This window comes from Colias eurytheme, chromosome 1, assembly GCF_061535395.1.
Source record: "Colias eurytheme isolate Ceu_HAF_F1 chromosome 1, ilColEury1 Martin Lab GWU primary, whole genome shotgun sequence".
Classification (NCBI taxonomy): Eukaryota; Metazoa; Arthropoda; class Insecta; order Lepidoptera; family Pieridae; genus Colias; species Colias eurytheme.
In genome coordinates, this window is record NC_142980.1 from 5809171 (window position 1) to 5830419 (window position 21249).

Here is a 21249-nt window from a genome sequence, read left to right on the forward strand (position 1 = left end):
CTTTGAATATTTTAAGAGTAGACATGGTGGCGCCTCCCCCAACTTGAAGTTCTCACTACCACATGATCATCTCCCAAGCCGGTACTTCCTTGTTCAATGTTTGGGCAAGCCGGCAATCAACACAACTGTGAAAGATAAATTGGATTTAAACTGATTCTTTGTTGCTTTAAAATTTAATAAGTACATTTAATATGTTTACTTTTATTATAAAAAAATAATAAAAAAAAATAAAAATTGTTTATTTCTTTTAAACAAGTTTTCATATTGGGTTGGAGGTAGTGCCTATTATTAAAGGGCTTGTCATGGTGTATGTAATTTAAGATGTTTTTTTATACAATGTCGGTATAGTTTGTTAAATAATAAATACTTTATTTGTTAATCATTTTTCAAGTATTTTAACATTTTAGTTGTTTATCTTGCAATTCTTAATATCGTATTAAAAAAAAAGTTAAATGTGTACAGTGTAGGTGTGTAATTCCTTACAAAACTGTTAATATAAGTAGCTTCTAACCAAACATAGATAGGTTTCCTTATAAATTAATATAAATATTTATTTTTGACCAGCTGCTCTAGTTTTTGTGAACTCCCAAATCATTTGCACTTAAACTTTCAGCAGAGAATTCTATCAACTTCGTCTCATCATAACTTTTACCTCGTTGGGAGTTATTCATGTACCTATCTTTGTCTTTGTAATTTCGGGGTCAGGGAGCTTCGCGCACTCTGCACAATGTTCTGCTGTAAGTTAAATAAAAATTACTTCAATTAAGTAACAATAATCAAAACAGACGAAATCATGCAAAAACCAAAACTTTATTCGTAAAAATATATCTCTGTAGTCTGTAGTCTGTTATCATAAATCGTCCTTACTCGTACTTTAACTTACCTTGCTATTTCAATATTGCTTTTTCGCACTTTCCCATTTATCCAAAGATGAGATTCACATATTTAAGTTTAAGTTTATCTGAAATTTTAGATAATAAAAAAAAACGATCGATTTTATTATCTAAATGAGGACAGTGACATGACATTTTGATTTTTGACGTTTAATGTTCGATACAAATCATTACGACTTGGCCTAAAAGCCTCGTAGCCAAGCCATTAATCTTAAAAAAATAGACAAAACTTCGGAATTCATTCGCTCTTTGGACATTGTAGGCAATCGTATAGTAATCATGTTGAAAAGGCTCCCGGTAACAAAATAAAGTAAGATTATTTTGTGAACTCAACAAAACAAGGTTGTTATTATAAAAATGGCGGTGATTGAAAATTAAACGTCAAAAATCCAAATGTCATAATCACTGTCCTCGTATTTTTATCTAAAATTTGGATAAATCAAATTGAAAAATTGCGAAAGATAAGTAATATGCATTAAAGAATGCATGAAAGAGCAATTGAAATAGCAAGGTAAGATAATATACGAGTAATAAATATATCTAAAACATTGGACGATTTATGATAACACAGATATATTTTTACGAATAAAGTATTGGTTTTTGCATGATTTCGTCTGTTTTGATTATTGTTAATTGAAGTAATTTTTATTTAACTTGCAGCAGAACATTGTGCAGAGTGCGCGAAGCTCCTTGACCCTGAAGTTACAAAGACAAAGGTACATAAATAACTCCCAACGAGTTAAAAGTTATGCTGAGACGAAGTTGATAGAATTCTCTGAAATTATAAGTGCAAATGATTTGGGAGTTCACAAAAACTAGAGCAGCTGGTCAAAAATAAATATTTATATTAATTTATAAGGAAACCTATCTATGTTTGGTTAGAAGCTACTTATATTAACAGTTTTGTAAGGAATTACACACCTACACTGTGTTGTGTGATTTGGGAGTTCACAAAAACTAGAGCAGCTGGTCAAAAGTAAATATTTATATTAATTTATAAGCAAACCTAAGTATCTATGTTTGGTTAGAAGCTAAGTACTTATATTAAAAGTTTTCTAAGGCATTGTACCTACACATTTAAGTTTTTTTAATACAATATTAAGAATTGCAAGATAAACAACTAAAACGTTGAAATACTTGAAAAATTATTAACAAATAAGGTATTTAACAAACCATACCGACATTGTTTAAAAAACTTCTTTTTAGACGTTTACCTACATACACCATGACAAGCCCTTTAATAATAAAAGTAAACATAATAAATGTACTTATTAAATTTTAAAGCAACAAAGAATCAGTTTAAGTCCAATTTATCTTTCACAGTTGTGTTGATTGCCGGCTTGCCCAAACATTGAACAAGGAAGTACCGGCTTGGGAGATGATCATGTGGTAGTGAGAACTTCAAGTTGGGGGAGGCGCCACCATGTCTACACTTAAAATATTCATATTTGTATCATACATCTGAAAATGTAAAAATTTAATTGTACCTTAATATAGTAACTACCTACATTGTTTTCATTTTAAGTTTAATAAAAATGAAATTAAAAGTACACATAAGTACTGCAAGTTTTTAAATTATTTATCTTCTCTTTATTATGCAAATACAATAATTGATTTAAATTTAAAATAAAAATATAAATACCATTAATCTATTAGTGTAGGAATTATTCATTGTGATGTAAATATAAAGTTTTTGTTTATTGCATTTTAAGTTTTAAAGGCTGGTACTATAAATAAAACTTAATTTTTTTTAATCAAGGGTGTTTTTAATATGCTATTTACTTACAAATTTGGATTTGAGTTATATAATATATCTACCTAATTGTTTTTAATAAATATTTAAGCTAAATAGAATTGAATCTAATTTCGAATACTTCCATGTTTTATCACTTTTTTTTATATAAATGATATCAAGAGAAGTAAAGGAGCAAATGATTTGTCAATAAATAAATAAAAAGGACTAAATAAAGATTTTGGATTTATAAATGTTTTTTATTGCACTTAAACATTTAAAGTATGATATTGCTTCCTATTGAAAAAAATATATTCCTGTTGCGCTGGCACTATGGCTTCTTGAATACTATCAATGCTTCCATGTGGTTACTCTGGGTAATCTTATTCCTAGTGCTCGGAATTGATTGTAGAATCTGGAAATAAATAATGGTTTTATTTCTCAAAATAAAATGAGATCCTTAACAACAGATTACATAAGTATAATATGGGTAGTGTATTTGAGTGTAGATTTACTTTTATAGTCTTATATTCTATATAGGTAAATAATAACATGATAAAATATATTGAATCATGAAGAAATAATAAACAATCTTTTATAGATTTACATTAAGTATTAGATAAAATTTATGTTTAGGGAATAAGTAGAGTTGCATTTTATTATACAGAGAAATAACAAGTGGAGAATGTGTACTTATACAGACGTATTTTTAAATAGATTTGCATTGGGTATGGTACTTACATTATATGGTACTTACACAGATAAATCTGTAGGTTATATTGTATTTTCAAATTGTTCATATGATGCCCCCATATCTCATAGGGACTCGTGATGATTACGCACTTATTTACTATTTAGGTACACGATTCTTCTTAAATCAAAAGGTTTGAAGCCTTTTCTTCGAACAAGCCGATGTAAAGTTCTATTATTATCTGATAACTGTCAAATTGTCAAATAGATCGCAGTTCGCACCGGTCCCAATAATTGAGTGAACTATTACGAGTGACGTCATCAAAATTGCTACAAAAACAAAATCAGTTTAACGCTGCAACAAGCTTGCGTTAAGGGTGTCACGGTACGAAAAGACATAGTAATGTTATAATAAGCTTGCTATAAGAGATGCCGGTTACCCCCCTGGTCATTATTTCTGCCGTGATATATTTTATATGAGTAATCTATTATCAGTTCCGATACGACATCGTACAAAATACCCGTTTATGTTCTTTTAGAGTTTAACGATTTACCATACAGTCTGTAATTTAAAAAGCCGTTTATGTCCGAAGGTCTACTTATAAGATTATCCCTTTGCTATAAATAGGGGCTTGGAACGTCGCATTGTTATGAGCAACCTTAGAACCAATCACTCATAATTTGCATAATATTAAACCTTCTACGTGGATTAATAAATTAGAAAATAAAATTTAATATAATATACAAAATGAATATAAAGATATTATAATTCAATAAATTTGTAACCATGTTTAGATGCTACCCATATTGCTTTCATTTCTTCAACAATATTCATACATTATATCAATTATCAATACATAGGTCTACTCTCTATGTACTCTGATGAATGTCTCCTATAACAAGGGTTGCCAACTTATTTTACAAGAAATAAATTAGTATATTCAGGTCTATGAAGATTATTAAACAGTATTTTAGCACAACAAACAGTAATTATTGTAGTGTGCTGACTAAATAAAAAAAAAATTGAGCGTCTAAATGTAACACATAATAATGTGTCTGCACTTTGACGCTGAAAACAGTTATTTTGTATACTTTTTTTTTGTTAAACAGTAAAAAGTATAATTTTTTGAGAAACAGTAGAATACTGTTTAAAACAGTATAGTTGGCAACCCTACCTATAACACAGGTTTTTTCCTAGCATAGGAGACATTGTTCAAAATGTCACAATAAATGTACCACATATTATAGTTATTATATTATGTAAGTTGTCTGTTGTATTGTAACCATGTTTGATTGCAAAAAATTGATGATTACTCTCTATGTAAAATTTTACAACAATATCATTATTAACTTTAAATAAATAAAATAAATTCCATATCAAAGATACGACTATTAAATAGCAATATTTACGAAAACGACGCAAAACACTATACCTATTCGAACAACACATATGTACCTACTCGGTATCCTATATTCCCGTTAGAATTTAACAAAATTTATATGTAATATGTACCTTACATATACAAGAGAGCACCATGCGTGGGAGGACAAGAATCAGTCGATAAATTTATTATTTATTATCTTTATAATACTCCAAAATAATACATTAAAATTCAGGAAATTCCATCTAACATTTATGATATCTCTTCCTTAATATATTTATCAGATAGTATTCATCTGCGAGTTATTGTAAATTGTAATTAGTTTGGGTTTATAATTGTATATAATTATATTCTATTCTGAGGAACGCAATTATTATGTTAGCTCTTGCTAGATCGCCGTTAATTGTATATTATTCAAAGTGTACTACTGTTTTTATACCTTGGGAGTAATTTAAATATTGGTACCTAAGCTTATCGAGTAATATCTTAGAAAATACTCAACATATCCTTCTGAAACAATTAAATGTGAAATTTTAACGTTTATAGCAATTCAAAGACTTTTTTTTACCCTTCTAAGCATTACATCAATTTATATCATAGTGAGGCGTGTTGAACTCCGAAATTCAAATGAAACCTAATGATATTTTATAAATTTATAGTAAGTAAGAAACGCTAACAAATGAAAAACTTGGCCATGCAGTTTCTGTACGTATAGAATCGGATAGTTGATGAAGATGAAGATGTTTCATTATTAATCGATTGATCGTGTTATGAACAGGTACCTACTATTGAGATAGTAGAAGGCATGTATTCATAAAATTTGTATTGCACTGAGCCAATAATATCGATCAGTCCTCTAATTAAGTTCAAGCAAAGATTTATTATGAAGGCTAACAAGCTGTTTGAATTGATCGGTTTATCTTTATGGTAGTTACAATTCAAGTGACAATAATTAAAAATACCGTACAGGGCTATTACATAAAGTGTAACAATAATAAATTCTTTTCGAGAGTCCGCTTTCAGAACTAAATAAATATAGAACAACATTTGCATTTTGCATACAGTTTAAATCATATACGACGAGGAAGTTCTATGTTTATTAAGTTGCATACTACCATCATACTACCATATGAATAAATTGCTCATTGTATACACTCAATCTAATTATATGAAGTAATTGTATGGAGATTGTCCCTCATGCTCAGTTCAAATTTTCAATAATGTTTCCTACTACTAACACAACCCATCCGATCACAATCTCCACATTGACAATAACATTTTCAATTTTCATAGATAAATACAAGATAAATATTAAATACACAATAACAGTTTGTTATTATATAGCATAGGTAATAAAAAGAACAATGGATCTCGCGTCACAAGGATGATCACAGACCATAAATTTTTGTTACATCCAACAAAAAATATACGTCGCAAAAAATTAGACACACATAAAGTTAGTAAAATTGCGGCCTTATTCTTAAACGATACTCAAATTTAACGTCCTTGTAACTATCACTGCCGACCATCTGCCGACATTGCAATCTAATTCATAACAACATTCCTAAGAGCATCTTAAAATTGAGTAGCGTTCATAAATGGGATGTTTATCCTTCATACTTTACCTTGTAAGTTCTATCCATTCGATTGTCCGCTCACACCACACAGCCCCATCTAAAACTATATTACGTGTTGAAAGAGAAATGCATAACATGATTCGCGAAGCTATAATGAGATATTATTACCGTGGCTATATTATGTTAGTCATAAACTATGTTGTGGTTACATTTTTATATGTCCTTATTTAAAACCGGGAAAGCAGATAAAGAGTATATAAATTGACTCTACAGTGTTCAACTCCATTCTAAATTTTCATAATGTGCCCTGTGAATATGCATGAGATACATTTGATATATTATGTAAAAATGCTACCTGTAATTATTTAAAGAGAAACCGATTTCATGCATACTTTATCACCCGCATAATACCATGAAGCCAGATGAAGTAACTATTACTTGCGGAATAACTGCTACAATCACTGTATTTAAATATTTCATGCGGATGGAATCATACGATAAAAACCGGTAGTGTTTCGTGCATTTTTACATTGAACGTAGGTATGTATATAGTAGATATTCGATAAATGAATAACCTTAAACGAATAGGTTAATTTGTTGGCCTCCCTATTAATTTTAATTAAAAATAAAACAATCTAAGTATCACGGATAAGATATTCAGTATCCGTATATTTATAACTTTTATATTATATTCTTCGAATGACCTTCTGTTAGAATCATGACGAATTAAAGTCACTATTGTAGTTAGAGAATAAGGCAAAAAAGGCTCGAAACAATCTCCGCGTAATTAAAAATATGTAATTATTGTTTTTAATCAAAATTCCTCTATCCCACAGTAATGAGTAATGTTTCACGAGGTTAATTAAATGGAAACCTTAAGGAAATTAAATAACTCATAGGAGTTGATTTGAAGGAATGTTATCCTTGCATGTATAAGTTTTCACCTGTACAAACTATTCAAGTTTGGATGTGGGGAATACCAAAATATAATCCTAAAATAACAATGGCCATTCTGTTCATCGTCATTGAAACTACATGTCAGATGGGTTTTGTATTGATAGGTCTCGTAATGCTCGATGCTCTCGTAATAGTTAATTTAAATTTTAATCGAGGCGCGTTCGGATGATAGAATAATTATGATTGAGCAAGCCTACGTAGGGTCAAGTTTAAACAGGAGATCTTATAACAAAGAACAAACAGAGCATTATATCTGAAGTCACAGATATTATGAAATAAATACAATTAAAATTTAAAGTTGTTGTTACCTAATACGATTCCGTGGTCACAAAGTGCATAACAATCTTTACATTGACGTAAACATTGTCTTTGTTGTAACAAACAGTAAATATTATAACTTGTGTGATTGAGACCAAAACCTGTGAACCAACTCTATGAATGCAAATTTGCAGATAAGAAACAAGCAATATTAGAGCTAGATGAAATTTCTATTATCATCAGTGCAAAATAATTATAAAAGACTTCATTCGCAAGTGCATAATAGACTATCGCAGACATCGCATCAAACAATTCGCCAGCTCGCTACGTTCCACAGAAGGAACCTTTATTACTCAACACGATACACAAAATACAATACCTTCTATACATATAAAAGTAACATGCAATATATATAGGCATATAATTGGTGAAGTATTAAACCTAAGTGGACGATATGAAATTAAATTAGATGTAACAGACCGCAACATCGTGCCCCACGGCGTGGGGTTGTGCAACTTCCCCACTAGAGCAATCTTGTTACACTATACATATATAAATACAATATATTATATGTGAACTTACGGTCGAATAAGTGCGTCCGTGCATTCGATGAACTATTTACAAAATATTGATTGATTCATACATAAGTTCCAAACAAAACGTGCACGGTCATACGATGCATAGATTAAGCGTTCAAACGTTGGAAGGGACACACGTCATGCAATAGCTGGAAGTTTAATACTTGTCTTTCTTTACTTTACTAACCGCTCCAGGTATCCCGGCTGATATGAAGAGGGCGAGCGTGTCGGGCCACGGCAGCAGCTTGTACTGCTCCCACCACCGCTTCACCACCAGGCTTACGTAAAAGCCCAGCACGAAAGATACTGGTATGGATTCACTCTGCGCGCCGAAGTACTGCCGCACCTTTTCGAATATCCTGCGAACATTTTACTAAGTTGAATTTAAATTTGGAATATTCATGAAGGTCTAGTTTGTCTATGACATAAAAACTTGTTTTCAAGTCTGTCTTAATATGTGTACAGGTAAGACTACTGTAGGGGCGAGTAGCTGAATTAGAATTGTTAGAAATATGAACTAAAAATAAGTATTATGCTGTAAGGCAGCACCAGTCACCACTGTGTACATTTATTCAAACACACATCACTAAAGTTCTTAAATAAATAAGTCCGTACATATAAAAGGAAATGTTTGAACTATCCATTGATAACAGCACAATGTCGGCTACGAACGGTGGTATAAAGTGGTATAAACATGCATTGTCTTTCAGATTCTGATTACAAACCAACAGAAATGTTTAATGCAGTGAAATATTTGTCTTTACTACACGCGGAAACAATTTGATCAAATGTTACTTGCTTGTGAAATCGATGCATTACCGAGAGAAAATAACCGAGTACAGATTAATGTTGACTCCGCCTGTGTACCCTATTCAGATTCGACGATTTGTGTGTTCCTTTAATTATTCTCAACTTGATTGATGTGTAGAATAGAAGATAAATAAAAGCCTCGTACCTATTTACTTTGAATGCCTCATCTATGTATTGAGTATCACCCGAAGAAAACGTGATTAAAGCCATACGATATGACAGCTCCGCGGCCGTAATACAAACACGCCTTGCTTCATATTTGAGATCATTACTTAGTAAAAAATATGATTGTGTAATTGTACAAAAAATCATACTAATTAATAAATTGATACATGAATCGGATCCAGAATTACAACTTTGATCTCTTTCGATTATGAACGTACTATAATTTTATATTATGAATTAGTATCATTAAAATTAAATTTGGGTGTATTCTTCAAAACACCTGTTCTTATACGTGTTATTAATAGTGACACAAAGAGTGTAACTGATTACAGAAAATTGAGATAAACAATATACCTACCTAGCTACGATTCTGCGCTGTGACCGAGTTCAATAGAATTGAATATTATAACAATTCATCAAATGAAACTAGCATCGCGTCATGTTTATTTATCCGGACTGTCCACTCTTCAAAAGGCTTTTAACCTACATCCGGGGAAAGCTACTCTATACGTATATTTGTATCAATTATACCATTTAAAACTTAATTAATTAGCAAAATGTTGTTAAAGTACATTGAACTCGAAGATTTTTATTCCATTAAGGACAAGATCGCTAATAAAAAACTTCAGCGAGAAATTTATAGGAAATGGAAATATAAAGAAAGCTCTACAACTATATTATAACAGCAATAGAGAAAACAAACAAGATTTTTGCATGTATTACAATAATATTATTTATACAAAATTACAAAGGTATATATGGGTAGGTACTTCCCCCCATTATTCTGATTGACAAATTTTAGATCGAACTCAAACCGTCGTAACTATTTCCTTATGAATAATATACATTTAATTAATCTTCAACGGTTAAGAGGAAAAGCTTAAGTAGTAAACAGGTTTTATTTCTTCATTATTTTTAGTAACTTTGTTTATATTTCATATCGGCTTTCAATAACTCAACTATAATTAAAACAATCTAAAAACATAAGCCATTTACAAAGCTATAAAATGTATTCTACAATTAATTAACAGGATACAAAAGTAATGAAAAAAATATCCAAGAAATCTGAGATAGGTAATGTCATTAATGAACCATGAAATGATATCAGTAATGTTCTGTGACCCTATTGACGGATAACGGGTGTAATTGATCTTGTAACTCTACCTTTACACTATGTAAAAGTGATCATTCAATTAATTAAAACATAATATAATTCCAATATGTCAAGAGGTGTTTAAAAAATGTGTGCATCGCAGATCCATACATAGATGATAGAAACCCCTCTATCGCTGTTAGTTAAAGATTTGATATAACAACTTACAGTATTTTATTTTAAAGTTATGAAAGTTTTCAGGCGCGTTTGATGCATTGCAATTGAATAGTTAGGGTTGTACAAAATTTGGCCTGTTGGGGCATGCTAGTATAAAGTTTAAAATTTGGTCCTTCGAGCATAAAAGATTGATCATTTACTGTTTGTAAAGAAAAGTTATCAGCATATCAAAGTAATATGACATGTATGCCTGTTGGGGCTTTATACGAGAAATGAATCAGTTTCTCCACATATCTATACTACACCGGCTAGCTTCTACATAAAAACTTATAGTAAAGAACAGAAAAATCCCCGTAAATTTTAGTAGTGTCAATGAATAACGTAGAAAAGACAACGCATTTATTAGAATTATAACATAAGGATTTTTCCATTCGACTACAGCCTATCCCGAAATCCCGATACATACTAACTTTTCAGCAGCGGCTCAATTTCACTTAAAATTTATGTCAACTGAGATCGTTAGGAGTTACGATATTGTAGTTCATAGTATATTTTTCACAACTTCAAAGATTATAGTACTATAATAGGTATGTATTAGAAATATTTTCTGATCGCTTGCTTACTTGTAGTAGGGTAAGTATTTATTAAACATCTGCCTAAATCAACTTATAAATCAATGCACCTATCTATATCATTCACTATGAATAGCAATCATCGTAGTATAGGATTATTACATACTAACCATACAGAGAGAATCTGCTAGACAACCTACTTTAAAATATTGAGGATGGCAACTGGGAGTGCAAAGAATTTTTGAAGAGAATTCGGAATTCCATAAAAATAAATAATAAATTACTAACTGCCCACCAGACGTAGTTGTGCCCAATTCCCTGTTTTTGTGTTTCTCTTCATAAGAACATTCATTGAACATTATAACGAAAATATTAAAAAATGCCGAATCTGTAGAGCTATTCTGGAGTTTTATGCTTAGCAAAACTTTTGGCGATTCATTTATATTATGTAGATTATTGGATATTTATAAAAAGTTAAATCACACATTTAGCCTCATATAAGCATGTTTTCTCAAATAAGATTTATTTCAAAAAGCAAATAGTTATAACAACCGATCTTCTAAGAAACATAAAAGCATTTTCTTTATCAGTAAGTTGTGTGAGTAAGGCTTATGTAAATAAATGCATTTGTATTTGCTGTATAATTTTAACACCTTCGTCATTTTACCTTTTATGTTTTACAGTTCTTATTTTCTACACTTATGTATATATACCTACATATAAAGAGGAAAGTTAATTTTTTGGTTGTTAGTAATATAAAAGTTAAATGTATTTCATAAATAATTTAAAAAATTTTCACCATTTAGTAATACACATATTTAAAAAAAAATTATTAATTTTTGAAATAATTTCTAAGTACAAAAATGAAATACTTAAGCTATTTCAAAGAATCCGGATTATTCAATCCTGATTCTTTATTTCTTCTCTTCAATATAATACCTAACAATAATACGAAGTAGGACTTTCTTAGTAAGCATTTGGCTTTTATCATTATGATATAATTTAAGTAAATAATGAACGTTGTCTATTTGCATATGAAGAGGTGAAACAGGAAGGAAAAATAGTGCAAAATAAAGCATAATAATAAAATGCACGTTCTATGCAAGAATATGCAACCTTGATGCAATTGTTTCCGCTGATTAAAACAAAATGGCTGTAAAATTAAGTCGCGTGAGATAATTGTTGGGTAAAACGTGTCTTTGCGTATTATTTTTTTGCTTATTCGTGTGGGTGTAAAGCTAATTTGGCATAGCTGGCGCACGTTTGCATTAACGTCATTGGAACGTCACACACTCACTATGTGAGAATTATATTGCAATGTTTGGACAAAACTGTAAACGATGGTCATTTTCAAAAGTGAGATAGCAGTTAGCTTGTTAGCAAATTTTTACAGTTTGTGCTTAATTTTTTATTAAAATAATTTTATGTTACGTCAATGAGATCGCTATGGAATCTATCTTGATATTATTTGAAGGCAAAATAATCGGAATCCATTCTAAACATAATACGATATAACCCTTTATGGAATTATCAATTATTTTATGTTTTAAAACTAATGAGCTTTTTTATTTACCGACGATAACAATACATGCGATCATAGTTTACCGTCTAATGATCGAATACAACAAATACCAGTATTTCGTAACCCTATCTGGTAGATCAGTAATAACTATCGAGGATATCTATTATGAATCAGATTTTATTATGAAAGGCCTACGCGTACGGTCAACCAATCCGTAATTGAATATCCGGACTAAAAAAGTTAAATATTAATACTATCAAACGTAAAAATACAAATATGCAAACTTCAAATAAAGTATATACGTATATATGTATAGATTGTCTAATCTAAAAATGAACGCCCCTCCACTAATCTAAAAATGAACGCCCCTCCACTAAACTTAATTGTTTCAATGTGTGAGGACAAATAATTATTGAACCACTTTATATGTGTGCGCGCGTCAATTCTACTGCAAACTTTGACACTCGCGCACTGATTTGTCAACTAATCGGGCGATCAGTTCAGGTGCCTAGCATTGTATGGCGGGGAGAGCGCGCTATGTACGGAATGACACGTCCGTTCTGTCGTGCATCGCGTCATTTATGCACTAGTTGGCCAACTGGTCCTGTCGTTCGGGCATGGACGGGACTGGAGGACTGAACGACCAATGAGGCAGACCAATTTGTGTGTATTGCGTCTATACACGTACTTTGAATGTGAGCGTAAACACAGTGGAGGGGCGTTCATTTTTAGATTAGACAATCTATACTAAAATCTCAAAAATAGCGTTCATATTTGACACTTTATATGTATACATATAGATTCCTATACGTACTAAATTAAATACAGTTGAAAGTTGAAACGGTTCAACGAAGTCCATTTCAAAGCGTTTTCGCAGTGCTAGAGAGTCAATAGAGCATTGTAGAAAAGAGCTTTCATTATACTTACAGTTAAAATGAGGACTTAAAAGGGATTTTAGCCTTTAAGTTTATAACTACGCTTTTATTATTGAAAACCTTTAGCCCGTTATTGACGAAAAGTGAAGCGGTGGTCTTTTCAGAGCGACGTGTTTTGGTTCCAACTTAAATAGCATCATTAAAATTTGTTTAACGTATGGCATGTGAATATGCACCTTAGAATAAGTCAAAGAGGTTCTATTTTGCTTTGAGAATCGCTACTCGCCAGCAAAGAGATTATAGGGCATATAGTCCATTGAATAAAAAGTTCTAGAGTGCGTGAGTTAGTAACGTAAGATGTTTCTTCGGAAACATGTCAAGAGTCCCTAGGTAATAAACATACTAAAACCCCGGGCCACTACGAGGAGCCCCGGAGTGGGGGGAGGGGGGAAATGGGTCCATTTTTTCATTTTTCGCTTAAATCTCAAAAACGGTACATGTTAGATAAAAACTTTCAAGGAAAAGTTGAAAGGCCATAAAATTATCTACAAGTTGTACCTGAATCATTTTTTCCTATATCCTACCGTTTCTGAGTTATACGCAGTAAAACATGATTTTGGCTCAAACAATTTCCACATCAATCGATCAAAAAATATTTCTTTCTTCCAAAAAACTCAAATGTGCAACTTGTGACCGGTACTGATAGATTGCTCTTAATTAGGTCTATAATTGGTAAAATAAACAGATTCCTCCATGGAAGCCTTTAGGAGGAATCGATTGTCAAAATATTATATAATGGTAGTTTGAGTTACTGAACTTGATCTTTTTATTTTTTTCTTCCAAAAAGCTCAAAAGTGCAACATGTGACCGGTACAGATAGATTGCTCATAATTGGGTCTATCATTGATAAAAATACCAGATTCCACCACGGAGGCGTTTACGGGGAATTGAATTTTATTAGGGTAGTTACGATACTTGAACTTTTTATTTTTTTTCTCCAAAAAAACTCAAAAGTGCAACTTGTGACCGATACTGATAGATTGCTCTTAATTAGGTCTATAATTAGTAAAATAAACACATTCCTCCATGGAAGCCTTTAGGAGGAATCGATTGTCAAAATACTATATTAGGGTAGTTTGAGTTACTGAACTTTATCTTTTTATTTTTTTCTTCCAAAAAACTCAAAAGTGCAACTTGTGACCGGTATTGATAGATTCCTCTTAATTAGGTCTATAATTGGTAAAATAAACACATTCCTCCATGGAAGCCTTTAGGAGGAATCGATTGTCAAAATATTATATTAGGGTAGTTTGAGTTACTGAACTTGATCTTTTTATTTTTTTCTTCCAAAAAACTCAAAAGTGCAACTTGTGACCGGTACAGATAGATTGCTCATAATAAGGTCTATCATTGATAAAAATACTAGATTCCACTACGGAGGCGTTTACGGGGATTGAATTTTATTAGGGTAGATACGATACTTGAACTTTTTATTTTTTTTCTTCCAAAAAAACTCAAAAGTGCAACTTGTGACCGGTACCAATAGATTGCGCATAATTGGGTCTATCATTGATAAAAAAACCAGATTCCACCATGGAGGCGTTTAGGAGGTATTGAATTTTATTAGGGTAGTTACGATACATGAACTTTTTAACTAACTACCCTAATAAAATTCAATTCCCCGTAAACGCCTCTATGGTGGAATCTGGTATTTTTATCAATGATAGACCTAATTATGAGCAATCTATTTGTACCGGTCACAAGTTGCACTTTTGAGCTTTTTGGAAGAAAAAAATAAAAAGATCAAGTTCAGTAACTCAAACTGCCCTAATATAATATTTTGACAATCGATTCCTCCTAAAGGCTTCCATGGAGGAATGTGTTTATTTTACCAATTATAGAACTAATTAAGAGCAATCTATCAGTACTGGTCACAAGTTGCACATTTGAGTTTTTTGGAAGAAAGAAATATTTTTTGATCGATTGATGTGGAAATTGTTTGAGCCAAAATCATGTTTTACTGCGTATAACTCAGAAACGGTAGGATATAGGAAAAAATGATTCAGGTACAACTTGTAGATAATTTTATGGCCTTTCAACTTTTCCTTGAAAGTTTTTATCTAACATGTACCGTTTTTGAGATTTAAGCGAAAAATGAAAAAATGGACCCATTTCCCCCCTCCCCCCACTCCGGGGCTCCTCCTAGTGGCCCGGGGTTTTAGTATGTTTATTGCCTAGGGACTCTTGACATGTTTCCGAAGAAACATCTTACGTTACTAACTCACGCACTCTAGACCCCCCTTGGAGGGATTCATTCAATGGACTAATAATACTCGATAGATTAAAATTAGAGATTTTCCTCATAAATGAATAATCGAGTAAGCTTTCAATAGGAACATAATTTCATTAGAAATATGCTTATGTGTATAAAAGCGTGTGTGTATTGCGTAGGTAATAGAAATATACAGAAATTCCAGCTATTTGACGACATTTTCGAGATAGGTACCTATATGAAAAATGTCGATAAGAAGTGAATTGTTTTGATGCCGTGAATTAGATGGGTATACCGTATACATATAAATGCTGAAAAAACTTCTATCCAGCTATGTTAATAATAAATATGTCTATGTGCTTTAAATTACCACTTCATTTATTATTTGAAATTATTAAAGATTTGTTTTATTTTTCTAAAAATATATGAGACAGCATTAACAAATGTTGGAATGATATTCATATGTTACGAACATAGACCGATCTAGCGATCGGTCGGATCGGAAATAAGCGAACTTACTCACAACAAATACTTAAAATTAATATCGATAAATCCATAGGAAAGTGAAGTTTACTCAAATATAAATGTAATAGTAATACGAATTTACACAGGTGCAACGCAATTACCGCGTATGCAGCCTCGGTAGTGTATCATAAAAGTTGATGTGATTTTCTCAGTTGGAAATTGGTTTTATCATTTTTGAGTAAGAGATTTTCGGAAACATTTGTATTAGGTACAACTTAAAATATATTTTTTGTCTGATTATTTGATTAATTTAGATTTAAGTAATATTCTTCATTTAGAAATATAAATTGTTGGTCATCATTTTGATACGCAGAATCGATCGCTAGATGTATCTAAGTCTAAGCCTTTATGAATAGTGTAAGAATCGCTAATGATTCCAGTAATTGCTAAACTCACCTTTGTTGTTGTTCAGTCATAGCAAATCGATATAATAAATTGATAGTGTAATATAATGTGAGGTATGCTAGTAATTCCCGCCACACCAACTTATACACACTTCCACGCCATCTGCAAAGGAAAAATACTTTGATTAACGACTTTTAGGGTCAAGAAGCTTAAACAAATTAAGTTAAATAATTTATAAATAAGTATTACCTTAATCTTGCATACAGATATACCTACGCTGAAGGACATATTATAGTATCTTAATTCAAAACTGCTTTATTTATTGTACTCAAGATAGGATATTTAGCTTTACGAGTATGTTACGGAAAAACTAGTAAATTAATGTTGTTATGATAACCTGTATAACTTGTATCATAGGTATTTTTGGAAAATTTACAAAACCCATTTATCAGGACTTTGGACACTATGTTCTTAATGTAAACAAAAAGTAATAAGTGTTAATTTTGTATCTACAATATTGAGTATTAATTTCTGGATGCATATTTACTATGCATTTGGATGTCCATAGAAAAGCAGCTGTAAGCAGTTGCAATAGTAGTTTATACTTGAGTAAATATGGTGTAAAGTCTAGAGTCTAGACCAATGAAGAGCGTTTGTTTAAAAACAAAACAAGTGAATCGAAAGCGCCTGGGTCCCCGCACGGAAGCGCGGTCTATTCATTCAGTGTAGGTAAAGCCGAACGAACCACGAACCGTGAACGTTTTTGTAATAATTATCATTTCTCCTTCATTATCAATTACAAACGCGCTTACTTTCAAGTGTTACGTAAACGTCGATTATTGTACGATGATAACTGTATTGTTTGGGAAATTAACATATATACGTAGTTAGTTAGTTTACAATTTCGCAGTACCATGATCGTTACTCTACCTACTTTGTTTCCACTGCTTAAGACATCCTAAATCTAGATAGAAATAAGGATATTTTTTGAGTGGGAATTTGATGGTCTTCAGATTTATAGTAGTTTTCAGAGGGTAAATGAATGGAAAAAAGATAAAACATTTAACACAAGTCAGATGACGTTGCAACTTGCAAGCTTGTATCAACTTTATAACGACTTTATAGTACTTAGGTATTGTTCTAGTACCTACAAATGGTGACTCTTATTTTTTTTGGTTAATTTCATTTAGGGATAACTTGGATGTTAATAAATATTTAAAGGGTATATTTTTGTTATCTATACATACCTATATTAACGTATAGTTAGGTACCTAATAAAAATATACATACCTACCTAGTTCAACATAATAGGTATATTCCTACCACCTTATAGTTATACTCTGGATCCTGGATTCCATTTATAAATTAATTTAAAACTGAGAAAATGTTGCATTTCAATGTTGTTATTATAAATTGTAATCCGATTCCAGGATCTGAAACGTGGGAGTAGGTATAATAAATTAGTCAAGGTCATTGAAACAACTTTCCGGTGCATAAATAGAAGAATATGAATTGCATAGGTAGTGTACCTACACAACGATTTGTTCCCAACTTTATATAGCGAGTTGCATTCATAATGACAACTATGAGTACTAGATTTAATGAATTTAAGTTTATTAATAGCGTAGATAATTAAAATGCAGACTCTTGTTCGCAACAGGGCACAATGTAACGTGGAGCAAACAGCGAAACTCGTTTTGTCTTAACTTAGGTAAAAAACTGAAGTTTAATTTGTATTTTATTTGCGTGTCTAATCGCTCAAGCAAGATTTGTGATTCCGACACCGATACAAAACAATGACAGAAAGACATTTTTTACAATATTCGCTTGCTTTGTAATTGTAAGTAGATACTCATTAATGATCTGCGGAATCTTTTTATATTTATTCGTTATAAAACGTACTTAATCTGACGTCAGACTTATGATATTGAACAAAGGCGCTGGTCGCAAATAAATTGACGCAGAGATTTTCTCACTAAAACCTTCAATATAATGTTGAGCAATATATAGCCAAACTCAAAAAGTGTAAAGTTAATTCATAAACAACCAATGTTAGTACTTATCCAATACTGAAGAATGTGTAAAATATTTAAAAAATCAACGATAGACCGAAAAAGGACGAGTTCAGTATCAGTACATAAATATTAATAATTTTATTATGTCATACCTACCTAGGTAATAAAGTTTGATGTAGGTATAACTTTGTAACAGTAGTGTAAATTACAATAGCGAAATTAAAGTGCAACTAATTACACTGTTGTCTTCATTGTTATAACTATGGTTATAACCTATCGATAGTAGAATCAATTAAACGTCCAATGTAATCCAATTACTTAATGACATTCTGGTTCTAGGTCAGTGTACCAAATATCAAACTTTTTCGCTACATTTGAAAGCTTAGGTGACATTTTTTATATAGGTACTGGTACCGGAAGTATACTGTAAGTGTACTGGAAGGCTTGTCAACGTAACTACGTATAATATTAATTATGTATTACCTATGTGTATCCTTAAGAATCAGTGTAACATAGGCCTCGTATGAACTGGTTTCTATACTTACGGTTTTTTAATTATTCTTCTTTTATTTAAAACTTGTATAATATATATTAGAGCAATTTGTATTTTAATAGCTTTGAATTACTTGAGACTACTCGGTAATTCTGAAGTTGCCCGTTGACACGCAAGAAAGTTATCTTGGCAACCAACTAAAATAGCACTTATAAATATTAAAGGGTATCAATTATATCGCATGAAATAACCAATTCTTTTCTAAGAACCATTATTATCGATAGTTTCATCGATAAATAACTAATAACTATCATTTAAAGTTGTATACAAATTCTTCTGCCGCCATTCTGCCGCAGATTTTTTCGTTGCCGTAATAAATTGCAAGATCTCAATTAAGGATTCTTTCAACAACGTAACATTTTTTCAACAGGTTCTTTTATATAATCGTATCGTTTTTAATAGAAAGTTTTTATAAGTTTTATCGACTACTTTTCCGCTAGTTTATTTATTTATTCGTCTCATCCGCGTTTTAGGTGGAGACTGAATGGGTATATTATTATTGTAAACGAATGATTGAATCGTGTCGTATGTACAACTTATCTGTGTCGTTTGTTACATATTTAAGATCTCTTTTAAATTGATTTGCTGAGTTTACCGTTGAGTTTCATTTGTAAAATAAGCAAAACAAATAGGTAGTCAAACAACTCTGCATAGCGGTATCTAGGCAGAATTCTAACACGATTATATTTATTCTTTCATGAAATATTTACGCAAAATTATTATCGCTACTAATATATTCAAATTGCTTTTAAATTCATAACATATGGTAAATAAGTATGTATAGCGTAAAATTTGTAGTGCCTATGATGAAGTGTGAACAAATATTAAATACACAAAGCCACGTAGAAATCATAAAATGACTTCACTGAAGGCACAGAAATATATTTTATTACTCTACTCTAGTGTAGTCTAAAAAAATACCCAAATGTTATTTACTAAAGGTTATTTATCAGCTGTGTCTGATTGATTTGAAAAGGTATTAATCATCTGACTTATGCGTCACAGTTAACTTTCGCCACATTTCGTTGTCAGGGCCAAGCTACGACCAGCATTGAACACTAGTCACTAGCTCACTTTGGACTAATCAAAACCATCACCTCGACGGCGACAACTCCAAGGCCAACTCAGTGTTATTCTCTACAATCTCAAATTTCTGTATTTAAAACATTAAACGGTTCAAGTTGGATGCAAATGTTAACCATAGTAATGAGAGTTGGGTGGTGTTAAACGTACTTAACAAAAGTCGTACGTCACAATAGCTGGAGGAGGAGCCATTGTAATAACAATTGTGGCAACAGGCAAACGGCCTGCAATTTAATCACGTACGTATGTACTGTCGACGCTCGGAACAGCTGTTCAGGTTACTGAGAGCCTGCGGCCGTGGACCAGGGTCGATATTGTAAACATTCAGCTACACCTCATTCTTCTCGCTCTGCCGATACACACACAACTTACTTCAACAATATTCGCCAGAAACAACCGAAACTGCTGCCATTTGGAACTTCACCGGCATATGATATAGTCATGTCGAACGCAGTTTAACAACTATAAAATTAATATTTATTTATACACACACACGTTTTGTTGGCGCGCACACGCGGAAAATTAAATACGTTTTAGAAAGTAATAAAGTTTTTCGACGTTAGTAACTAAAGAAGGCGAAGAGAAATAATTGTTGAAAAAATCACTGTTATTTAGTTACATTCTGATTTAATGTTATGCACTCTGCCTTCCCCGAATTGTTATAATACATAAAGGTATGGCGCACGATAGCACCGGTTCCAAACGCAGCGGCAACTGTGACTGATGAATGGTAACTTGTCTGGCTGGTATGTTGGTCATACTTCAAGTTGCTGTTGACGCGCGGGCGGCTGCGTGCGCGCAGGCTGTCCCGCAACTTCTGTCAACAACCTTACACGGAGTGCTAGCGTTCCACTAGATGGCGCTTTAACTAAAACCAACCAAAAGCTTTATATACATTATACAACCTAGGTATACAATCTTCGTTACAGTACCTAATGATATAATATGTATGAACATAAAATTATAATGTTTTTCAATAGTGTATAAGCATATATTTCATAATTTTATGTAGACACATATAATTTCATTATATAAATTGCGCACATATAAGTAAGTAAGTAAATGATACAATGAAGAAAATACACGAGCGCGTAAGCGAATGATGCCAACTACATTGCTTAGAATTGTATTTCTTACCAAATCTTCCATTCATTTTTGTATATATATACTAGCGG

General features: G+C 31.7%; 1 protein-coding gene and 1 long non-coding RNA gene across 5 annotated transcripts in view; one reads left to right on the forward strand and one right to left on the reverse strand.

The window, feature by feature from the left end:
- The window catches only part of Best2 (bestrophin 2), a 40805-nt gene extending 19979 nt beyond the window's left edge, over positions 1-20826 (reverse strand). Inside the window, exons 1-3 of one of the 4 annotated variants that reach the window (XM_090101860.1) lie at positions 20447-20826; positions 16475-16585; positions 8255-8426 (exon numbers count right to left, since the gene is read on the reverse strand). In XM_090101860.1, the coding sequence (XP_089957986.1) occupies positions 8255-8426; positions 16475-16585; positions 20447-20517 (354 nt within the window). In that variant the 5' untranslated portion in view covers positions 20518-20826. The other 3 variants (XM_090101851.1, XM_090101869.1, XM_090101876.1) reach the window with 3 other exon arrangements.
- LOC149911007 (uncharacterized) lies at positions 1156-2912 on the forward strand. Its single transcript, XR_016457187.1, has 3 exons — positions 1156-1404; positions 1554-1609; positions 2217-2912. It is a non-coding gene; the product is annotated as an uncharacterized LOC149911007 (long non-coding RNA).
- Positions 20827-21249: the final 423 nt, after the last annotated feature.